The 19,761-nt window shown below is 33.0% G+C and overlaps 1 protein-coding gene across 3 annotated transcripts in view; it reads right to left on the reverse strand.

Annotated features, from left to right (window-relative positions):
* The window catches only part of KCNT2 (potassium sodium-activated channel subfamily T member 2), a 281,008-nt gene that overhangs the window by 235,314 nt on the left and 25,933 nt on the right, over nt 1-19,761 (reverse strand). For all 3 annotated transcript variants that reach the window (XM_031934298.1, XM_031934293.1, XM_031934287.1), the window contains exon 7: nt 16,833-16,927. In XM_031934298.1, coding sequence (XP_031790158.1) covers nt 16,833-16,927 — 95 coding nt within the window. The remainder of the gene's footprint in view (nt 1-16,832; nt 16,928-19,761) is intronic.

The raw sequence follows: 19,761 nt of genomic DNA on the forward strand, positions 1-19,761 counted from the left end.
TAATTTCATTGAGAAACGTGTGTTTTGTTTTTCTCTAACTATGTATTTACTCTTTCTAATGAGAGCTAGGTAAAATTACATACTTGCCCTCTACTGTGTGGCCTGGAAGCTTTTTATAATGTTTATACAATGTTTATACTTAATCCCTACTCTGTTGACTTGTAGTTTTTTCTGTTTCTGTTATAATAATCCAATTTCATGTCTATTTTAAAAGCTGCCTCAAATCCTATTGCTGAAATTTATATAATATTCTTCTTTCTCCGTTTGACAAATAAGTAGATTGAGGCTCAGGAAGCCTGTTATTCAACCAAAGTCACACAGCAAGAAAGAGGTACACCAAGATATCTTCAAATCTAATGACTTTTTGTTTGTTTGTTTTCTACCTAATGACACACTAGATAGCTGTATATAAATATGCCCCTGTGAAAAATAAAACCTAAGAAGAACAATCATTTTTTTAAACTAAAAATATTTCCCCTAAATTGCGGCAATAAAAATACTACTTCATGTTTGAATAGCACTTTAAAAATTACAAAATGCTTTTATATAGACGAGCTACATCTTTGCAGTTATTCAGCACTGGGCCCTATTTGAATTTATAATCATAAAACAGGAAAAATTTAGAGAAAGGCAAACAAACAAACAAAAAAATCCTAGGGAGAACAGTTAAAAGCATTTGGGGAATATTTGGCTTGTAGAAAAGAAGACCAAGTACTCTCAATTGTCAATATTAAAGATAATTATAAAGCAGAGAATTGAAAGTGGTTTTCCACCTTCACAGTAGGCATACTAGAGGCAACAAGCTCATATGAAATTCTAATGAGATATTTAGAACATCCTAAAATCAATTTGCTAGCAAACCAGGAACCTAAAAATAAATACCCAAAACTTATACATAAAGACCTAACAAAGACCTATAATAAATGTAATTCAATGGGCTAACAGACAGCCTCTATAAAAGAGTATTAAGTGTCCAAATGAACCTGAATTATTAGGGAAAATCAGAAATATTCTATATAATATTTGCAAAGCAAGATGTTAATGGAAGATAATGTAACCCTGGTATATTAACTTGGGTAGGAGATATCATCAGTTTAAGCAATTCATGTAGAAAAAGAAGACTTTGCTAAAATAAGTATTTCGACACACTCTGAATCAAAATACTTTAAAATATCCTGGGAAAGATCATGGGCAAGAAAAAGGCTATTTCCTCATCCATGATGAAATAATTTAGACAATGTACTAATAGGAAATCATGAGAAGAAAAGCAATGAATCACAATCTTCATTATGAGGATTCTATACTCAGTTGAAACATAAAAATGTCTACATAATTTCAGGAGTTAGGTAATAGAAAAGGCATTAATAAAGAAAAAAAGAATAAAAAATGAGGAATTTTAAAAGAAAAATAGAATTTATGATGTTTCAAAAAGATGTATGAATTCAACATAAGTTTAGTTGCTTGAGGGTAAGAAAATGCTTTTATAATAATAAAAATGTACTATAAAAGCTCTGACGTTGACTATGGTTTAAAATAGAGAACCATCTGGGTAGGATGGTATAGAAAGGGCTGTGTTTGGAGAAGTGGAAAATAAAAAATATTCTCAAATCCATTTTAGTAATATGATTCTTTATAAAAATCTTCTGCTATAATTATATTTTTATCAAATTCTTATTGCATTTTCACTCATTTTTACTTTGTATATTTAAAGGCCAAGTGTTTTGGATACCACAGGTGAAGACCCTGTCTACTAATACTTTGTATCATTCATCCCTATATAATGCCTCCCACTGCCCTGTTAAGGTTTTTGTTTTGTTTTACTTTTAATCAGAGATTCCACTTTGTCATTGCCTAGGTGTTCTCTTCTAATCCTGTGATTTTAGTGATCATTTATATGTTGATGATTACCAGATTTACACACTAATCCCAATCTCTCTATTGAACTCCAGGATCCTATAGCTAAATGGCTATTAGACATCTTCCCTTGGATTTCTAAAAGTTATGCAGAATATAATGAACTCCTATTTCCCTTCCTTTTCAGGTTCCTTACCAGATTTTCTCATCCTTGTATGTATGTGGCACCATCATTCACACAGTTTTCGAGAATACAAACCTCAAAGTTATTCTTGATTTTTTGTCCTCACACCTTATATCCAGTTTGTAATCAAAAGTGTGTAACTTCTATCTTTAAAGCAGATTGCAATTCCAATCACTGCCTACTTCCTTGCTACCATTCTAGGTCAAGAATTCATAACCTCTTTCCTGGAGTCCCACAATAACCTCCCAGACATTATGTCTGCTACAGCTCTTGTCTCCCCACGGCCTGTTCTCCGTATAGTATCCACAGCATTTTTATTAAAATGTCTATCTGAGTGTGTTCTTCAAATAAGTAAATAAAGCTTCTGTCCCAGAGCTTTGCACTGACTCCTCTTCTGCCTAGCACACTTTAACTAGACATATGCATGGTTTATTTGAATACTTCATTTATTTCCCTATTCAAATTCCACTTCTTTAGAGAGCAGTTCCCTGAACACCCTACCTAAAAAAGCAGCCCATCTGCCTCCATCCTCGCCACAGATTTATTTTCTCATTTTTTTATTAGCTGACATTATGTAATGTCAGCTAATGATTATTGTCATTATTCCTAAGTTAAAAAAGATTTTGGTCATTTTAATTACTGCTCCAGCTCTAGCACCTAAAAGAAATGCAAAATTACGCTGACTGAATTAATAAATATTTGTATTTTTAGTGTTCTATCCTTCTTTTTTTTTTTTTTTTTTTTTGAGACTCCATCACACTCTGTTGCCCAGGCTGGAGTACAGACATGATCTCAGCTCACTGCAACCTCTGAATCCCAGGTTCAGGTAATTCTTATGCCCCAGCCTCCTGAGTAGCTGGAACTACAGACGCACACCACCACACTGAACCAGTTTTGTTGTTTGGTTTTGTTTTGTTTTGTTTTGTTTTGTATTTTAGTAGGATGGGGTTTCACCGTGTTGCCCAGACTGGTCTCAAATTCCTGAGCTGTGCTTGCCTCGGCTTCCCAAAGTGCTAGGATTACAGGCATGAGCCACCATGCCAGTCAGTCTTATTTCTTTTCATTTATACTTTTATGTTATCCCTTTGCAAAGTTTCCTTACCACCTTAAATATACTAAAATATACTACTTATAAGGAGCATTAATATATATCTTATAAGGAGCATTAATGTTTTTACTCAGTGAGACACTTTTTTTTCTTCAATAGAAAAATTTAATTCCTTTATGTTTAGGGGAATGAAGGAACTAATCTGTTTGTATTTGTCATTTAAATGTCATTTGTTTTTACTGTTTTTTCTTTTACTTTGTTGTTACTCATTTTCCCCTCTTTTGGGGAGACTGACCAAGGAGATATGGTCCTTTCTGTACCATACATTATAAATATTCCCAAATAAAATTTTGGAATGCTATTACACTTTTCCTAGCTTTCCTTCTCCCCTCTCCTAGGTTTGCTCAGATAATTTAGTTCTTTTGCTCAAGATAGTTATTAGAACTGGGTAATAGACAAGTATTCCCACACGGTATTTGTATTATCCAATAATATAATATCCTCTTAAGTTCAAATTCACACAAACTTAAGAGATCCCTCCATAACTCCCCTTGTTTTCTGTAAAGATGCTTGTACATCCTTTAGTCATGCCTTCTATCTGCAAGGTTTTTAAAAGGCACATAAAGCTCTTCATGTTTCCAGTAATATCACCAATCCCAGCCACTATCACATTACCACTTCATTGCTATAAACTGCGTATTAGATGAATCCAAAGAAACTGTGAGAACTAATAACCCACCTTTATATGAAATATATTGATGATTAATGCCATATTCCTCTCATTCTCTTTAGTCACCATGAAAGTCTAAAATTACAGATTATAACCCCAATCATTATCCTTATTCTATAGCCCACTAAGCTCCCTCTTTCACTAACTCTCTTATATGGCCTCAGTCTCCATTCATGTAAATGACTCCCTCAACAACCTATGTAAAGGCAATCTTGTGTATGCACTCAGTTCCATATCAGCTTTTTACGGCTCAGCTATGTTTCGGAAACTATGTCTGCAAACTGAAATTTCCTGTCTCTCTTGTCATTTGACTTCAGGTTAGATTCTGTCAGCACAGAGGCACTACTGGCAGATTGGAACACAGAAGAAAGAGTGTTAGTCCGAGTTCTCCAGAGAAATAGAACCAGTATGTTATATATTTAAAGAGATGTATTATAAGGAATTGACTCACTAAACTATGAAGACTGATGGTGTGAGAGACCCGGGGAAAGCCAGTGTTGGAGTCTGAAATCAGTCTAGTGGAGAGACTGGGGAGGATGGTTTTTTTTTTTTTTTAAAACTTCAACTGATGAGGTCCACCCACATTATGGAGGGCAGTCTGCCCTACTCCACCAAATAAAATGTTAGTCTCATCAAATTCACCCTAACAGAAACACTCAGAATGTTTCATCAACTATCTGGGAACTCTGTCATCCAGTGAGGCTGAGAAGCTGTTTTGGCCTGTTATTTTTGTTTTGTTCTGTTTTTGTTTTATTTTTTCTTTTTCAGTTTGTGTTATTGTTTTTTGTTCTTTTATCTTCTTCTGGCTTTTTAAGTAACAGCACCAATAGCTGGTGCGTGTGGAAGCCTGGCTTCTGTGGAGTATGTCAGCAGAAGGCATGCCAGAGACTGCAATCCAATCACAGTAGTGGATTTTCCATGGCCTCAACACTATGGCACTTGAGGACATTGACTCAGGTGGTGGCAGCAACATTGAAGGATGCTTTTTGACTCCTTGGATCTCCAAAGCCAGTGACTGTGTGGCTTCTAAATTCTTGTAAGGCAGCACCATGATACTTACAACTTCATCATTTCACCTTAATTCCTCCTGTTCAGGAGTGGAACAATCTCACATTCTTATTTGTGTTCCTTGAGTACTTTCATAATTTTGCCACGAATTCCCCCTTCCAATAGACAGCAATTTTTGTTTTCTTGACTGGATGCTTCTGAAACAGTCTGACTTCTCAGATTGTTGTTTTAACGTTTTCACATTAAACAATCTTTCCTTCCTCCACTTCTTGGTCACTCAACCTCTATAGTCACATCTTAGATCATGCCACATCCAATGAGGGGATAATTCACGTGTTGCCACAAAGGTTACTCGTTAGAGCTTTCTTTCACCAAGCTATCTGAAATTTACCTCCCTATCTTTCCCTATAGTTTTTATCTGTACTCAACATAGAAAAGATAAACATTTACTATTCGTCTCCCATCTGTGCCCATCGTGAATGTAATATAAGCTATCTGAAAGCATTATCTTTGTCTACTTGCTCATTTCTCTATCTTTAGCCCTCTAGAGGTTCTGAAATGTGTTAGTTTCTCAATAAATGTTGATTAAACAAATGCATTGCATAATTCACAGCCAATTTCATATTTTGTCATCTTTCCATTTTTTTAATTATTCTTCCTTGAGTATTTTTTCTCAGATAGAATGTGTACTCTTTTAATCCTTACATTTCCTGAAATAATTTTCTTACACCTAGAGAAGTGGGTATGGGATTCTTGATCTCAGGTTTTTCTCTCTGATGTCTATACTTATTTTTCAACCATCTTGGAATTTCCAGTATAGCAGATACAACAGTTGTTGCAAATGCATTAATTTTATTGTTTATATAATTTAAATTTTTATTTTAGATTCTGAGGGTACATTTACACATTTGTCACATCAGTACATTGCATGATGCTAAGGTCTGGGCTACAAATGATCCCATCATCCACATAGTGAGCATAGTATCTAATAGGCAGTTTTTCAGCTCTTGCCCTCCTTCCCCTCTTCCTCCTCCAGTAGTCCCCAGTGCCTATTGTTGTCATCCTTATGTGTCCAATGTTTACTTCTCAATTATGAGTGAGAACATGCAGTATTTGGTTTTCTGTTTCTGCATTAATTCACTTAGGATTATGGCCTTCAGTTGCATCTGTGTTGCTGCAAAAGACATGATTTCATTCTTTTCTATGACTGTGTAGTATTTCATGGTGTATCTGTACCATATTTTCTTTATCCAATCTACCACAGATGGGCACCCATCTGTGCCCATTTTGTAGAATGATTTACCTTCTCTTGAGTATATACCCAGTAATGGAATTGCTGGGTTGAATTATTTTCCATTAAAACTGTACTCGTTTTTGATTGCTGGAGGAAAAAAGAAAATCACAAACAGCATTTTAAAAATTTACCACAAACAGCATTTAAAATAACACAAATTTATTTTCTCACAATTCTAGAGTCCAGAAGTCTAGGTGGTCTCAGCCGGTTTCTTCTCTGTGAGTTTCTCAAGGCAGAAATCAAGGTGTTGACCAGCCCTGGCTCACTACTAGAAGCTCTAGGGGAGACTCTGCTTCCAAGACCACTCATGTTGTGTGCAGTTCAGTTCTATGAGATTGTTGGACTAAAGTACTGTTTCCTCCCTGGCTCCTGACCAGGAGTCAATTTCACCTTCTAGTGGACTCCTACATTCCCTAGCATGTAGTCTTCTTCAGATTCAGAGCTGGAAATGGCTGGTGGGGCCTTCCCATACTTCATCTCTCTTTCCCTTCTGCCTCATCTCTCCTTACAGTGCATTTATTTGACTCCAGTCCCAGAGTTTTCTTCTTGTAAGAGCTCATATGACTTCAGACTAGGTCAGTTGGATAACCCAGGATAATTTCCTTAGTTTAATGTCTGTAACCCTAATTACATCTTTGAAATCCCTTTTATCATCTAACGTAACATATTTACAAGTTACAGGGATTAGAACATGGACATCTTTGAAGGCCAAGCTGCGTACCTTTTGGAAATAGGCAGTACATAATTTATAAGTAAAACAGTCAGTAACCTTTTGTTTTCCTACTGGAAGCTTGGACAAGTTTGTCTTTGGAGTGAAATAATTTTAGCAGTATATGCTGAGATGATTGTTTTTTTCTAATATTTTAATCTCCAGACTCACATCTTTCCGCAAAACAGCCTACCATTTTTCCTACTATTTGTTTATTATCGTTTTTCTATCTTTTGTTTTTTCTCTCTTATGAATATCTATAGTATTGATTAGGTGTTCCAGATACCTCTTCCAAGTCCATTCCCTAATGTGTTCTATTTCCATGAGCAAGTCTATTTAATTAGAGACCTATCTAGGTTATTGTTTGTTTTTCCCTTCCTTGGTTATTGGCCCTCTTAGATGATTATTTTCTTTTATCTGCTTGTTGAGCAAGTGGTGGCAATTCTCAGGAAAGCAGAGACGTCTTTGCTTCTGGGGGCCGGCAGTATACTGGCTGTGAGACCCTGGCTGAGGTGTCAGCAAGAAACCTTTCTGACCCTGTTCTCAAATTTCCCACTCTCAGTAGATGAAGAGGCTTCAGTCAAGCTCTGTAGTTCATCCTTAACTCTTTGGAGGCCAGGCAGATTGGTAAAATTCACCCCAGCAGATGTCCACCTACACTGGATCTCCAAGTTTAAACAATTCTCTGGTTCCGATTCATTCAGTCCTCACTCAAGTGCCTTTATTCTAGTCTCAGGCTCTCCAGTTTCCAAATGGCAAAAAATATCCCAACAGCTTCCTTCTTGGCACTTTTCTTGCCTGTCTCAGGAGGCATGAACAGGTAGAAGCTGGTATTCAGAGTGGAGGAGGAAAAGGATGTGTTAAGCAGACTTCCTCCAGGAGTCTTCCTTGCACTTTGCCAAGTCTTCGTGTTTTTTTCTACTACACTTTAAGTAGGACACTCAATTTTTCTTTGAATTATGTTTAAAGATCCATTTTATCTCCATTATTGGTTTACTGACAAAGTCCCTTTGATTTATTTTATTTTATTGCATTTGTAATGACTGTTTCCAGAACTTAACATTTTATGTATAGTATAAAAATTAAAACAATACAATTCTATTTGCTCCATTCTGTCTTTTGCGCTACCATAGTATTTACTTCTACATATGTCTTCTTTCGCTGATTAACAAAATATACCTTTCTTGACTACTTCCAGATTTTGTGTTCTCGTTTTTAGATGTCAAAGTGCCCTCAACAATTCCTAAGTTTTAAGTTCTTATTTATGCCCCCTTGTGTCTTCTGGTGATTTATTAGTAGGGGAATAAAGTAATAGATGCAATTAAATTGTGCATTCTCTGCAGTCCATTTTGACTTTGTTCATACCACTAGTGTCATACATGATTTTCCCAAAACATCATAAGATTCTTAAGATTACGTACTAACAAAGTTCATCTCTGTAAGCATAATTATAATCTGATATATGCCAAGTGTTTAATAGGCATCAATAAATAACACAGGCATATCAGAAATATATTCTAGAAAAATTACCTAAAAGTCCTCAAGAGAGTAGGCACGATACAGTTAAACCAAAGAATACATATTAGTGTATGCATGTGGATGTTAAGGCACAGAAGGACAATGATTGGTCTTACTACAAGTTTCCTGAGAGAAATTCTTTGTATTTTCCAGTCAAAACAATTTAATTCTCAACTGATATCCCAATCAAAAAGCAAACTATTTTCCAAACAAAATAATTTTTTACTCCCAAACTTTGTATTCCACATGTATTCAACACACATTATTACGTACTTTCTCAAGGCTGTCTGAAGATAAAACTGATTAAAAAGTAGACAATTTAGAAAATAACAATGAAGTCCATTTTTATGCAAGTATAGCCCTCCTACCCACAAAAAAACACTATTTTCACACTAAAAATTAAATAATAATAACAATAATTTCTTGGTTCATATAATGAATAGTGTTCCACATTACTTACTATTTATATATTAACTCAGTCTTTTCACAACAATTCTATACAGTATTATATTCTACATATTATGGATAGTAAACTGAACTTAGAGCAGTTAAATGATATGAAGTTATGCTTACTGAATTGATTAATGAAAAAGACATAATATAAGCCCTGGACTGCATGGTTCCAGAGTTTGTTGTGCTTACCATTATTCCAAATGGCAATCACATCTTAAAGCTTACAAAAAAAAAAAAAAGCAACTCCCTGCAGTCACTCTGGTGTGATGACAATTATCATTAAGAGGGTAATTAAGGAAGTTAATAAGAGGTGAAAGAAAATAAGGTAAATGTATTAAGAACAACCTAGATAGCATGCACTTGGTAAATGGAAAACGTTCAGCACAAACTAAACCAGAATGGAGACCATTTATTATTGATCATTAAGCTATCTATTTTTAGTCAAGGCTTACCTATCTTTCATAAGAAGGAGTCAGCAGTTAACTTAGTGAACAGCCTGCCCTGACCTAGAAGAGATTGCACTCAATTGCTGCTTGAGAATACAGGTGAGAGAACCCCCACCAGGTAAGTCATGGCCTCAAAATGCACTATTCACAGTGATAGATTTTAGCTCTCTGCAGTGATAAAAACCAGAATTAGAAGATAAGGTTCTGGGAATAGGAACGTTTGAGTTTTTAAAGGCAAAGCTCCCAGGGCAGATAATGCGTGAGACTAAAATCATCCAGAATGAGACTTACAATTTTACATTTCATCTCAGTCCCAACCTGCAACTGGGTCAAACCTACCTACTACAATGTCATATATAATTTTGTTAATTATACAAAATAAATATATAGATGTATAATATTCTCATTCCTGAGTGGGTGACTGCTTAATTAAAAAGCAATATTAAAAAACAGAAAACAACATAAAACAAAAATTATATTAGGTAAGAACATATTTCAAATATAAAAGAATTTAAATCAATTATGATTTTTAAGACTTCAATATTAATTATTTCTTTTAGAAAAATGCATTTATTTTTAAAAATATTTCAAGATAATCTCATGAAGAATGTTGGATTTGAGTTAAGACTCTACTGTGGAGTTTGCTTCTTTACAAAACATTCTTAAGTGTTATCTTTGACACAAACCCATACAAAATAATTTTGTTGTTACAAAATTCTAAAACAAAATTTAATTAAGAAGTTGAATACAAACTCTTATGTTACCTTCTCAAAATGCCTATAAGTCATAATTAATTTGCTTAAATAGGCCCTGTATATAATCACAAAGGCATATTAATTGCAAATTATTTATTCTGTGCTTAAAATGAAGTTTTTCTAAAATGTTAACTATACATTTGGCAGTACAAATTTTTCAAGCTTTGGCATGGTCTATAAGGAAAACATTAATTTGAATGAAAGGAAATATTGAGACTGCAAACTTTTTTACCACCTGGCAAAAGTCAATTTGTACAACAAAATGTTATCAGAGAAAAATAGTCACATGGCAGGAATAAATAATGTTTAATATCCCATATACTCCCTATGAATCTCATTGCTGTGCAGTTACTGGAAAAACTTAATTAGCAATGGCATTCTGTGCTGAAAGCATCTAACACTTCCAACCATGCCTGTAATTCAGACATTAGCATTCAAATCAGCCCACAACTTGCATTGTGGTATTTATTGAGTGAATACCAATTAAATTGTCCCAGATAATCATTTCTATTTCCCATAGATTGTATACCTAATAGCTAAAAGTCCCATGAAACATATCATCATTTGAGATGTTGGGATTTTACATTTTCTAGGGAGTGTTTTTTTTGAGATAATGATAAAACCAGTTTTTCTATTGTTAAAAGAAATGTCTCACTCTTCTGAGCACTATCTTTGTGTCTATCTATGCAAAAGATATTAGTAAATCATGTCATTAGCCATAAATTCGGGGTCAATATACTTTGCCATTTAATAATTTATAAAAGCTGACCATGCCCTACCCTGCATCCTAATGTATAAACATGGATTTTTCTTTATTTCAAAATAATAGAAGATTAACAGATTTTCAGGAGAGGATCAGGATTCAGATCAGACAAAAGTAAAATAGAAATTTCAAGAAAACAAAATCAAAGAAATAAACAGAAAAAAAAGTTTAAAATACTAAACAATAATGGGAAGAGAAAAACATGATGGCACTTATGATAATGCTGTGAGTATTTAGCCAATTTGTTTTTATGTTCCATACAGTTGCTAGTTCTGTAACCATGGCACCAGCTCAAACTGGGCCTGCTCTGTTGATATAACAAAATGTCAAGTTATCTTTCAGGTAAAACAGAGCCAAAAACTGTAAGTCATATAGTCAGGGTATGTGCCTTAGAAAAAGCTTTGATCTCTAACAATATCTGGAACCAAAAGACTGGGACAAAATTAGAATCTGAATGCTGAAAACTTTCAGAAGTGAGGGATTCCTTGACTTGGAAGATGCAGGGCTACACTTTGCCTCAACATGGCTTACTGTAAATGACCACATCTGAAGCCCTCTAATCAAACTCTGTCAAGTAAACATTCCTAAATCCTTTCTGTTGCCCTCTAACCCCTTAAAACTTGCTTCAGGTCCAAAATCAGGGAAACTGATTTGAACCTGTCTCTCTGTTTCATGGCCAATTTTGCAATAAAGCCTTCTTTTCTCAAAAGCAAGTGCCATAGTTATTGTCTTCTCTGTGCATCAGGCAGCAAGCCCATTTGCTCTCCAACAGTTTCAGTAATTTTATTGCATTGTTCTGCTCTCACAAATTCTAAAAAAAGCAAAAAAGGGAAATTGTTCAAGGCATAAATTTGGGGGTTATATGGAGACAAAATTGGCCAAAATTATAAGGTGTGTGTGTGTGTAATTTATAAAAATTATATCCAAGGGTATTTTTTAAATTAAAAAGTTGCAAAAGTTTTACTACTCAGTCATATCTTTTGGTCAAAAGTCATTTTCACAGACTTACACTCTGGCTTATAACTGTAAAAAAGTCCTTCTTATGACCTCATACAAAACTTAACTGAAAATAACAGTTTTAAAACAATGTTCTTAAAATATATGGTTTGAAATGCTTAACTTATAATATATTTAAGTGTTTCCACTTGATAAGGGTATTGTTATTCCAGAATGTTATTTTCTATCAACTGCAAATATTGGTTAAACATCTAGTATTTTCCAACTACCATAAGAGACACTGGGCATAAAATGGTAAGAAAGGCAAATTGAGTCTTTGCTCTTATGAATTATAAAAGTCTAGAAGAAACACTGATAATTAAAGAACCATTATATATTTCACAGTTTTTAGAATGCTGAAGAAGCATAAACCTTGACCACATCCCATAATTTAGACAGACTACAAGAAAGTGTTATAGAGAAGCTAAAATCTAAAAGTTGAGACTTCAATGATGAGTAGGAGAAAATGGGGAAGTGGAACTTAATATGAGACTCATTTGAATAAGGATTAATTATGCAGATTATATTGAGTGTTACATATAATTATATTTTATATTTTGTATAAAATTTTATTCTTCCTTTTACATTTCTCACTTATTGTGATTTTGTCTTATTTTGTTTGTTTTCAAAAATTATACATAACCATTATGAAAATTTAAATCATAGCAGGAAGAATAAGGAAGAAAGTTGTTAGTCAATTGCCAGATCTTCAGACAAAAGCACTTTCAGTAATTCATTTATAATGTAAGAAAAACTAATGTGAAAACAAAAAAACAAAAAACTAGGAATCTAATATCATGACAGTGGTAATTAACACCATTAGACCATGTCGTAATTCTTCATCCAAACTACAGCACTTAACTTCTCACTGTCCACTTCCCAAGTAGCTACTTGCCTTTAGACTTCAACCAGTAAATAGAGTTCAAGAACTTAAGCATCCAGTGTTTACATAGGTTTTAATCAATGCATAGGAAAATTCTAAGTACTTTTGAATTAAGCATGTTAATCATGTTTAACATGATCATAGTTTTAAACAATAAATTAGTTTAGTTTGTCTTGAAATAAGACTGAGAAGGTGAATTGATTCAATTATTACTATGACATTGAACTAAAACAGGAAATTATAATATTGAACTAAAACAGGAAATCAATTAACATAATATAGTTCCTTATGTTAGAATCCCATGAAATAATATGAAAATATATAAACACATGTAAATTTAAAAATATTAAAGTTTGAAGTAAAGTAGTTGCAAAATAAGTCTATCGTGTAAAATTAGAAACACCAAATTCATTATAAATAATAGTGCTTATTATTGGTTACAATATGTTGATAATTAAGCTAAAGTCATGCATTTAATTCCCGGATGTTCCAGTTTACTCTGCTTTGTTTTAGAGACACAGAATGAATCACAATTCCCAGCTGTCTTGGAAGTGTGTATTATTGATGAAGAGGGATACACTGCCAATATGTGGACAGATTAGTCCAATTCCATTACAATGACAGAAAAAAACAATTCTGAGCACATTTCCAATAGAGAGTGGGTCAGCACAGCAGCTTAATTTTTATTTCAGTTTGGCACTAAACATGTGCCTCTTGTAGACAGATGCGCAAGGACAGTTCTTTGCAATGGTGAAGGGAAGATTTTTTTTAAAAAAACCATGTAACAGCTTTCCAAAACAGGTAATTTTAAGACTGTGAGATTCCTGAATAATATAGTCAATTTATCCAAATATTTCAGGCTCAAATTACAAGGCACATATTAAAAGTTCTGATTTGGCAATGTTAATTTCTGACATGTCCTGTGGTTCAATATTCAGAAGTGATAAAATAAATGATGGAATCTATTTACATGAGAAAAATTTCTAAGTAGTCCAAAAATAGTTTACTTTTATCTTTACAGAACAGTTACTCCCTTCTCTGTGGCCTAAAATTATTCCCCTATTTACCATGCCCCTGGTTTTTACCTGTCATATTACACTAAGATCAAAATTTAAAAGTACTCTAAATGAAGTAAAACTGGAGCCATGGGCATGTCGCAATGCTGTGTGTCACTGAAGGCATTAAATGTACCAAGAGAGCAATGTTACCATTATCTTCAACCTAGTGGAGATAATGAGAGACTCAAGTATTAGAAATAGGTAGGAAATACTGAAAACTTGAATACAGTGGCAGAAGATGTTTTCTTATATTTCCTGTTAATATATTTTAGGCATAGTGGTTCCCTCTTATAGTTTTATTACAAGGATACATACTATGTTTAGATATTTTTAAGTAATTTAGTTTTTGTGGATTCACGTGAGAATTTAATCATCTTTTATAAAGAAGGCATTTGAAATGGAAAAAAACTAAAACTTTTGAAGTATTCACATTATATGCCATGCCATATGCTTAATACTTTGTATCTAATTTAATCCTCACTTCAAAACAACCTTAAAAGTACTCTTTTAAGTACTTTTAGTCATTAAAAGTACTAAAATGAGTGATTAGTATCCTCATTTAATGATATGTAAAAAGTTGTTCAAGAGCTCTAAGCTAGGATAACCCTAAGTTTTAAATAACTAATGTACATGTAGACTTTTATCACTTAGTACCAAGAGACTTCTTTTTATTCCAGTCTCCAGCTGTTTTTTTCTTTTTTGTGTGACAGTACAATATTCAGTTAGATATACCACTACCCAGCTAGACAACGTTTTCGCAGGCCCCCTTTCAGCCATGTGTGGATATATAACCAAATTGTAGCCTAAAGTACAAGTTGTGTCTTATTTTCCTAACTACAGGCTGGACTTAGGATGTACTTGCAAGAACAGGGCAGCCATCTTGAACCATAGATAGAAACCATGTTTTGAAAATGGGAGAAACAAGATATAAGGAAAATTATTCCCCAGCAGTATCAAGCCGGGGAAACAGTCTTAGATGGACTGCCTAGACATTTCTGTTTGTTTAAGTTGCTGTATTTTTGTGGATATTTCTATTTTACGTTGTGTGTGGTGTGACACTTTGTTAAAACAGCCTACATGATATACTATGACCAAGATATAACTAATATATAACATTGTTTTTATGTTTCTTGGTAATTATACCTTTGATGTTGAACTTGAACAAAACGTATTCAATCTTATGATGATGATCATAAGTTATGAAGACGTTTGCTTGTAATGCAGAGAAGAATACACAAAGAAATCAAACCTCAGTTTATCCATTTGAGTTATTATAATTTAAGAACATATTATGATACATGTGATTAAAAGCAATAAAATTGTATATAGTTAAACTTAATGTTATATAATCATTGCACATTAAGAGACATATCCACATACTGGTGACAGTTGTAATATTAGATAATATCTCAAAACCACTTCTTAATTATTTAAAACTAAAACACACACACACAAGACATACACAAAACAACAATTATACCAAATAAAACAATGAAATGGAAATAATTTCAATAATGAATACATTATATAGTGGAAATTTCATATAAATAATGAATAACCCTTTCTCTAGCACTGCTGCATCCTTTGGCACAAGAAAATGGTGAAATATGTCTAGGTGCCACCTAGACTACCCAAAAAATAGAAGTAGTAGGCAGAAAGTAGGAGCGCATAGAAAGCCCACTGCAGATGAAGATTAATTGTGATGAAGATGCCTCCAGAACAAAAGTACTGCTAAATGTCATCACGTAAAAATTTTCCTTTTTATCACATTAACATCTCAATGATCCTTTGTCTAAATTTACTTTAAGAGACTCCCACATTATATTTGGTAATCATTAATTTTAGTATTTTTAATTTTCCAACAATTGAAAAATTAGCATATGCATACCATACAAACATAATTGTTTTAAAATTTGTAAGTACTTTCCCTTAAGTTAGATGAGAAAACTCCTAAGTTGCCCAAATAATGTTATTACATTGAAATTCAGAATTTTTAGTGACTTTAGAAGGAAAATAATTGCAATTAATGTTTCATATTAATGCAGTTAGGTAATTATTAGGCGAATCATAAAATAGTTTGTGAAGGGTAAGAAGACACTAGGCAATAAGATGGCTATATCAATTTTAGAGGCTATTTTATATTTAAAGGCATTAAGTATGCTAAAACAGGTCTACTGTTTTTAAATGATAAAAGTATGCAATAAAACATATTTGAAAACCATTTCATAGAGTTACTAACCACATACCATTGATACAAAAACTTGTCATACCTATATATCTATATTTACATGCGTACATGTATAGCTATATTTATACCTAGCTCAGTTGTACTAGTGTATGTGTGCATTTTTCCTTTTTTAGTACTTCCTAATTAGCTTTTCCTCTTTCTCAGTAGGGTCAGATCCAGGTCACAGCACAATTACACATATCTATGATTCCTGCAACACAAACATAATATTCTACCTCATTTTTTGATGTTCACATTTTTTCTCTCATTAAGGATCTGCATGAATCCATATGTCCAGTGTCACATTTCACATTGGATTACTCTATAATTGTCAGAGTGTGAACTTCCAGAAAGGGAAATTATTGTTTTTATAATAAAGCATATTTTGTACGTTTTTATAATGAAGTGCCAGTTCTTGCCTTGCACTGGCCATAAATCTGCCCTGGCTTTCTGCCTGAATACACACTAAAACTCATGCAGAGAAGGCAGAGGCAGAAGCAGTGATTGGTAAGGACAGCTTTTTCAACAGTGTTTCTGCTTTGAAGAATGTAGAAAGATGAGGGCACTTCTATTTCAGTAGTTTGAAGGAAAAATTCTTGTTTGACAACTATGGCATGCAACATAAATTCTCATAGTTTGGCTCTTTACAACAGTTGGTAAAATGTCAGAGTTGCAGTATGTATCAGTTGCAGAGTATCAATAGCAATGATGTATGTGCTTTCTTATTTGGTAAGACTGAACAAAGAGTGTTGCTTTTACTTCTGCAGGCGATCTGTTACATTTTTTGGTGAATATTTATGTATTTATTTATTGACAGCTATTAATGAAAGTAGTTTATAATACGATTTCCTTTAGAAACTATAAGTAAATGAAACATAACACAAATTCTGATATGTACAATCTTACCAGGTGAAGATAAGGCATAGTAATGTAGATATTAAAATCAAAACTTGATTAAACATTGCAGACTGTGTTCGCTGAATTGCTCTGTGTAGATCATTCTAAAATAAAAAAGAAAAAAGTTGTAAATTGTGATAAATACTGAATATACATGAGTTTCATTACATTTACTAGAATACATTTCATGTCAACTCTCCTGTACATAAACATATATACATAATCAATGCATGTATTTCAAACAGAAATATTAGCGTATGTCCATTTTTGCTTAGATCTAAATGTAACTTACTCAAGCTTGCATAGTACAAAGATATTGGTATAGGAAGACTACCAAAGCACTGAATTTCAGTTTACTTGCATTACAGACATCTGAACAGGTGTTGCACTTGCTCCCCCAAACCCCTACATGTTACGCATGACCTCTTATGGAAAATCCTAATTTCAAAAGATCAGAAAATAGTATGTTTAATTAAGGAAGAGGGAATAGATGAGTGAAACTACAAACAAAGCTCATTATCAGGAAAATTAACATCAATTAGCCCAGATAGTTTATCTAGAAAAGAAAAAAAAATGAAAAAGACAATAAACAAAATTTTTCTAAGTTTAATTTCTTTAGCATTATAATAAATGTCAATTCAAGATATACTATATTTTATCTTTCCAATAGCAAACAGTAAAAAATAATGTTTAGTGTTGTTTAATGTACAAAAGTGAACACTCACATGCACTACCCCTCAGGTACTTTGTTATTTCTAGAAGGCAATTTGGTAATATAAGTCAAAACTCAGAAATACATCCTATCTATTTCAAGCATTAAATCATTAAGTATTTACTCAAAAATATAATTTCAAAAACTTAACCACATGAGTCATAAGAGATGGGCACCAATATTTATGTTCATCTTTATTACAAAATTATAATAGTAAATAAAATAATGAATGTTTATAAATGTTAAAATAACTTAAATATGTAATGCAAAAATTGTTACATAAATTGATAGCTACGTAAATTTAGCCAAATCCATTAAAACTGATTTGAAGGAGAAATTTTAATAACATAAGAACTAGTCCACTACATACCAGTATATGACAAAAAATTCCAATTATACAATCAAACATACATTATTATTCCATGTATGATATGTGTGCATATTTTTGCATAGAAAATATTTGAAGGATATAAATTATTACTAGTGTTTAGTCTATGCAGTAGATTGCTGGATTTTTGTAATTTGTATCATTTTTATCTCAATTTTAAAATAATAAACGCTTAGGCTTAAATCAGTACAGCATGAGATAACTAACTTCACTAATAAAAATATTTCAATGAGTCATTATTTGTCTACCACTGATGTGTCTACCACTTATTTAAACAGAACTGTTTTGAAGACAAATAACTAAGTTGACTGATTTGGATTTCAAGTCTCACCGTTTAGTTTCTAATGGCAGAGGTATTAATGAACAGAAAAGTAAATACAAGTTTAGCATCCGGCAAGAAGAGATATGGAAATAAAATGGAAAATGAATCTTAAATTAATAATGCAAAACAGACTTTTTTACTGTCAATATTTGTCTAATGTATCCTGTCTTGAGTTATTTTTTCCAACAACTAATAACACAGAAATTAATAAATAACTTTATTTTTTTCTGATGTATTTTTATTCATTAGCAATTTAGGCAATCTATATTTAGTCAAACAGTATTTCATCGGGGCAATTATGACAGCCCAATGTTTCTGCAAATCATTTCACAGGCCACACTCTCCCATCCTTTGGCCATGTACTTTCATAAGACTCCAGTGGTTACTCGATATAAACATTTAGAAACATTCATCCAGTTGTGAATACTAAAATGTTATCCAAATATTCCTTTGGTCAAAACTGTAGTCATAATCTCTGTTTAAAACCCATTTAAATGGAAAATAAGTTTGCCTCCAGACCAGTATAATTTTCAACGCAGTAAAATTAATAATATTGAGCCCTTACTTTGTTGTGCCAAATAAAATACTATACACACATATTATACATATGTGTGTGTGCATATTTTGTGTATATATATGTATATATAATTTCATTTGATTATCACAGCAAACTTGTAGGTGCTTTTCTTTGTAGATAAAGAGAATAGCAAAGAAGTCAGATCATTTGTCTATCACATTGTTCAGCGTATGGTGAACATGTATTAACATTTGTGGTATGAATGACTCAATGGCAATGCCTTACAGCTAGCTTTGAAGTACTAAAGCCTGTGGTAAAAATGTTTTGGTCATAGTTATAAACCATGCCGCCAAGCACAGTCAGCCTTGGGCAAAATGCAACTGTGGCACAGCTCTGAGTTCTCCATCTTTTATTCTACCTCTTGCTTCCTTTTCCCCTAATGTTCCACTCACAACCCTGCTCAAGCAAATCCAGAAGGATGACTCTAAATGAGGGACTTCTGGCTCCCACATAGAATCTTAGGAAGCCCCACAGATGTTCAATGAATATGAGACTACCTACAATTAAGAGCAGTTTGACCAAATCACTTAAATGAGCCCTCAAAAGCCAGGAGTCCCACTATGCATCAAAAAACTGCTTTGGGAGGGAAGGATATTTGTATTCTGAAGATTGGTTCAGTGGCTGAACCAGTCCAAAAACCAATAAGGTTTCTAGTGATATTGAGAAATTCTGAACCATTTTTGTTTACCAGTCATAGGACCTTACAAAGGTAGTAACTTGGCAATATGGGCATTTTACAAGTTTTCCTTCTGATTAAGATACAGCAGACTGTTCATTTAAGGTCTGTTAACCTACAAATTTATACTATGTATCTCTTTAATTATTTAACAGTATTTTACCATAATGACTCATTTAAAAAAAACATTTAAATGAAACAATTGACTATGACCCTAAATTAATTTAAAATATGTTTAAAAATGAAACACTTGAAAATGTAAT

Source organism: Piliocolobus tephrosceles, chromosome 1 (genome assembly GCF_002776525.5).
Source record: "Piliocolobus tephrosceles isolate RC106 chromosome 1, ASM277652v3, whole genome shotgun sequence".
NCBI lineage: Eukaryota > Metazoa > Chordata > Mammalia > Primates > Cercopithecidae > Piliocolobus > Piliocolobus tephrosceles.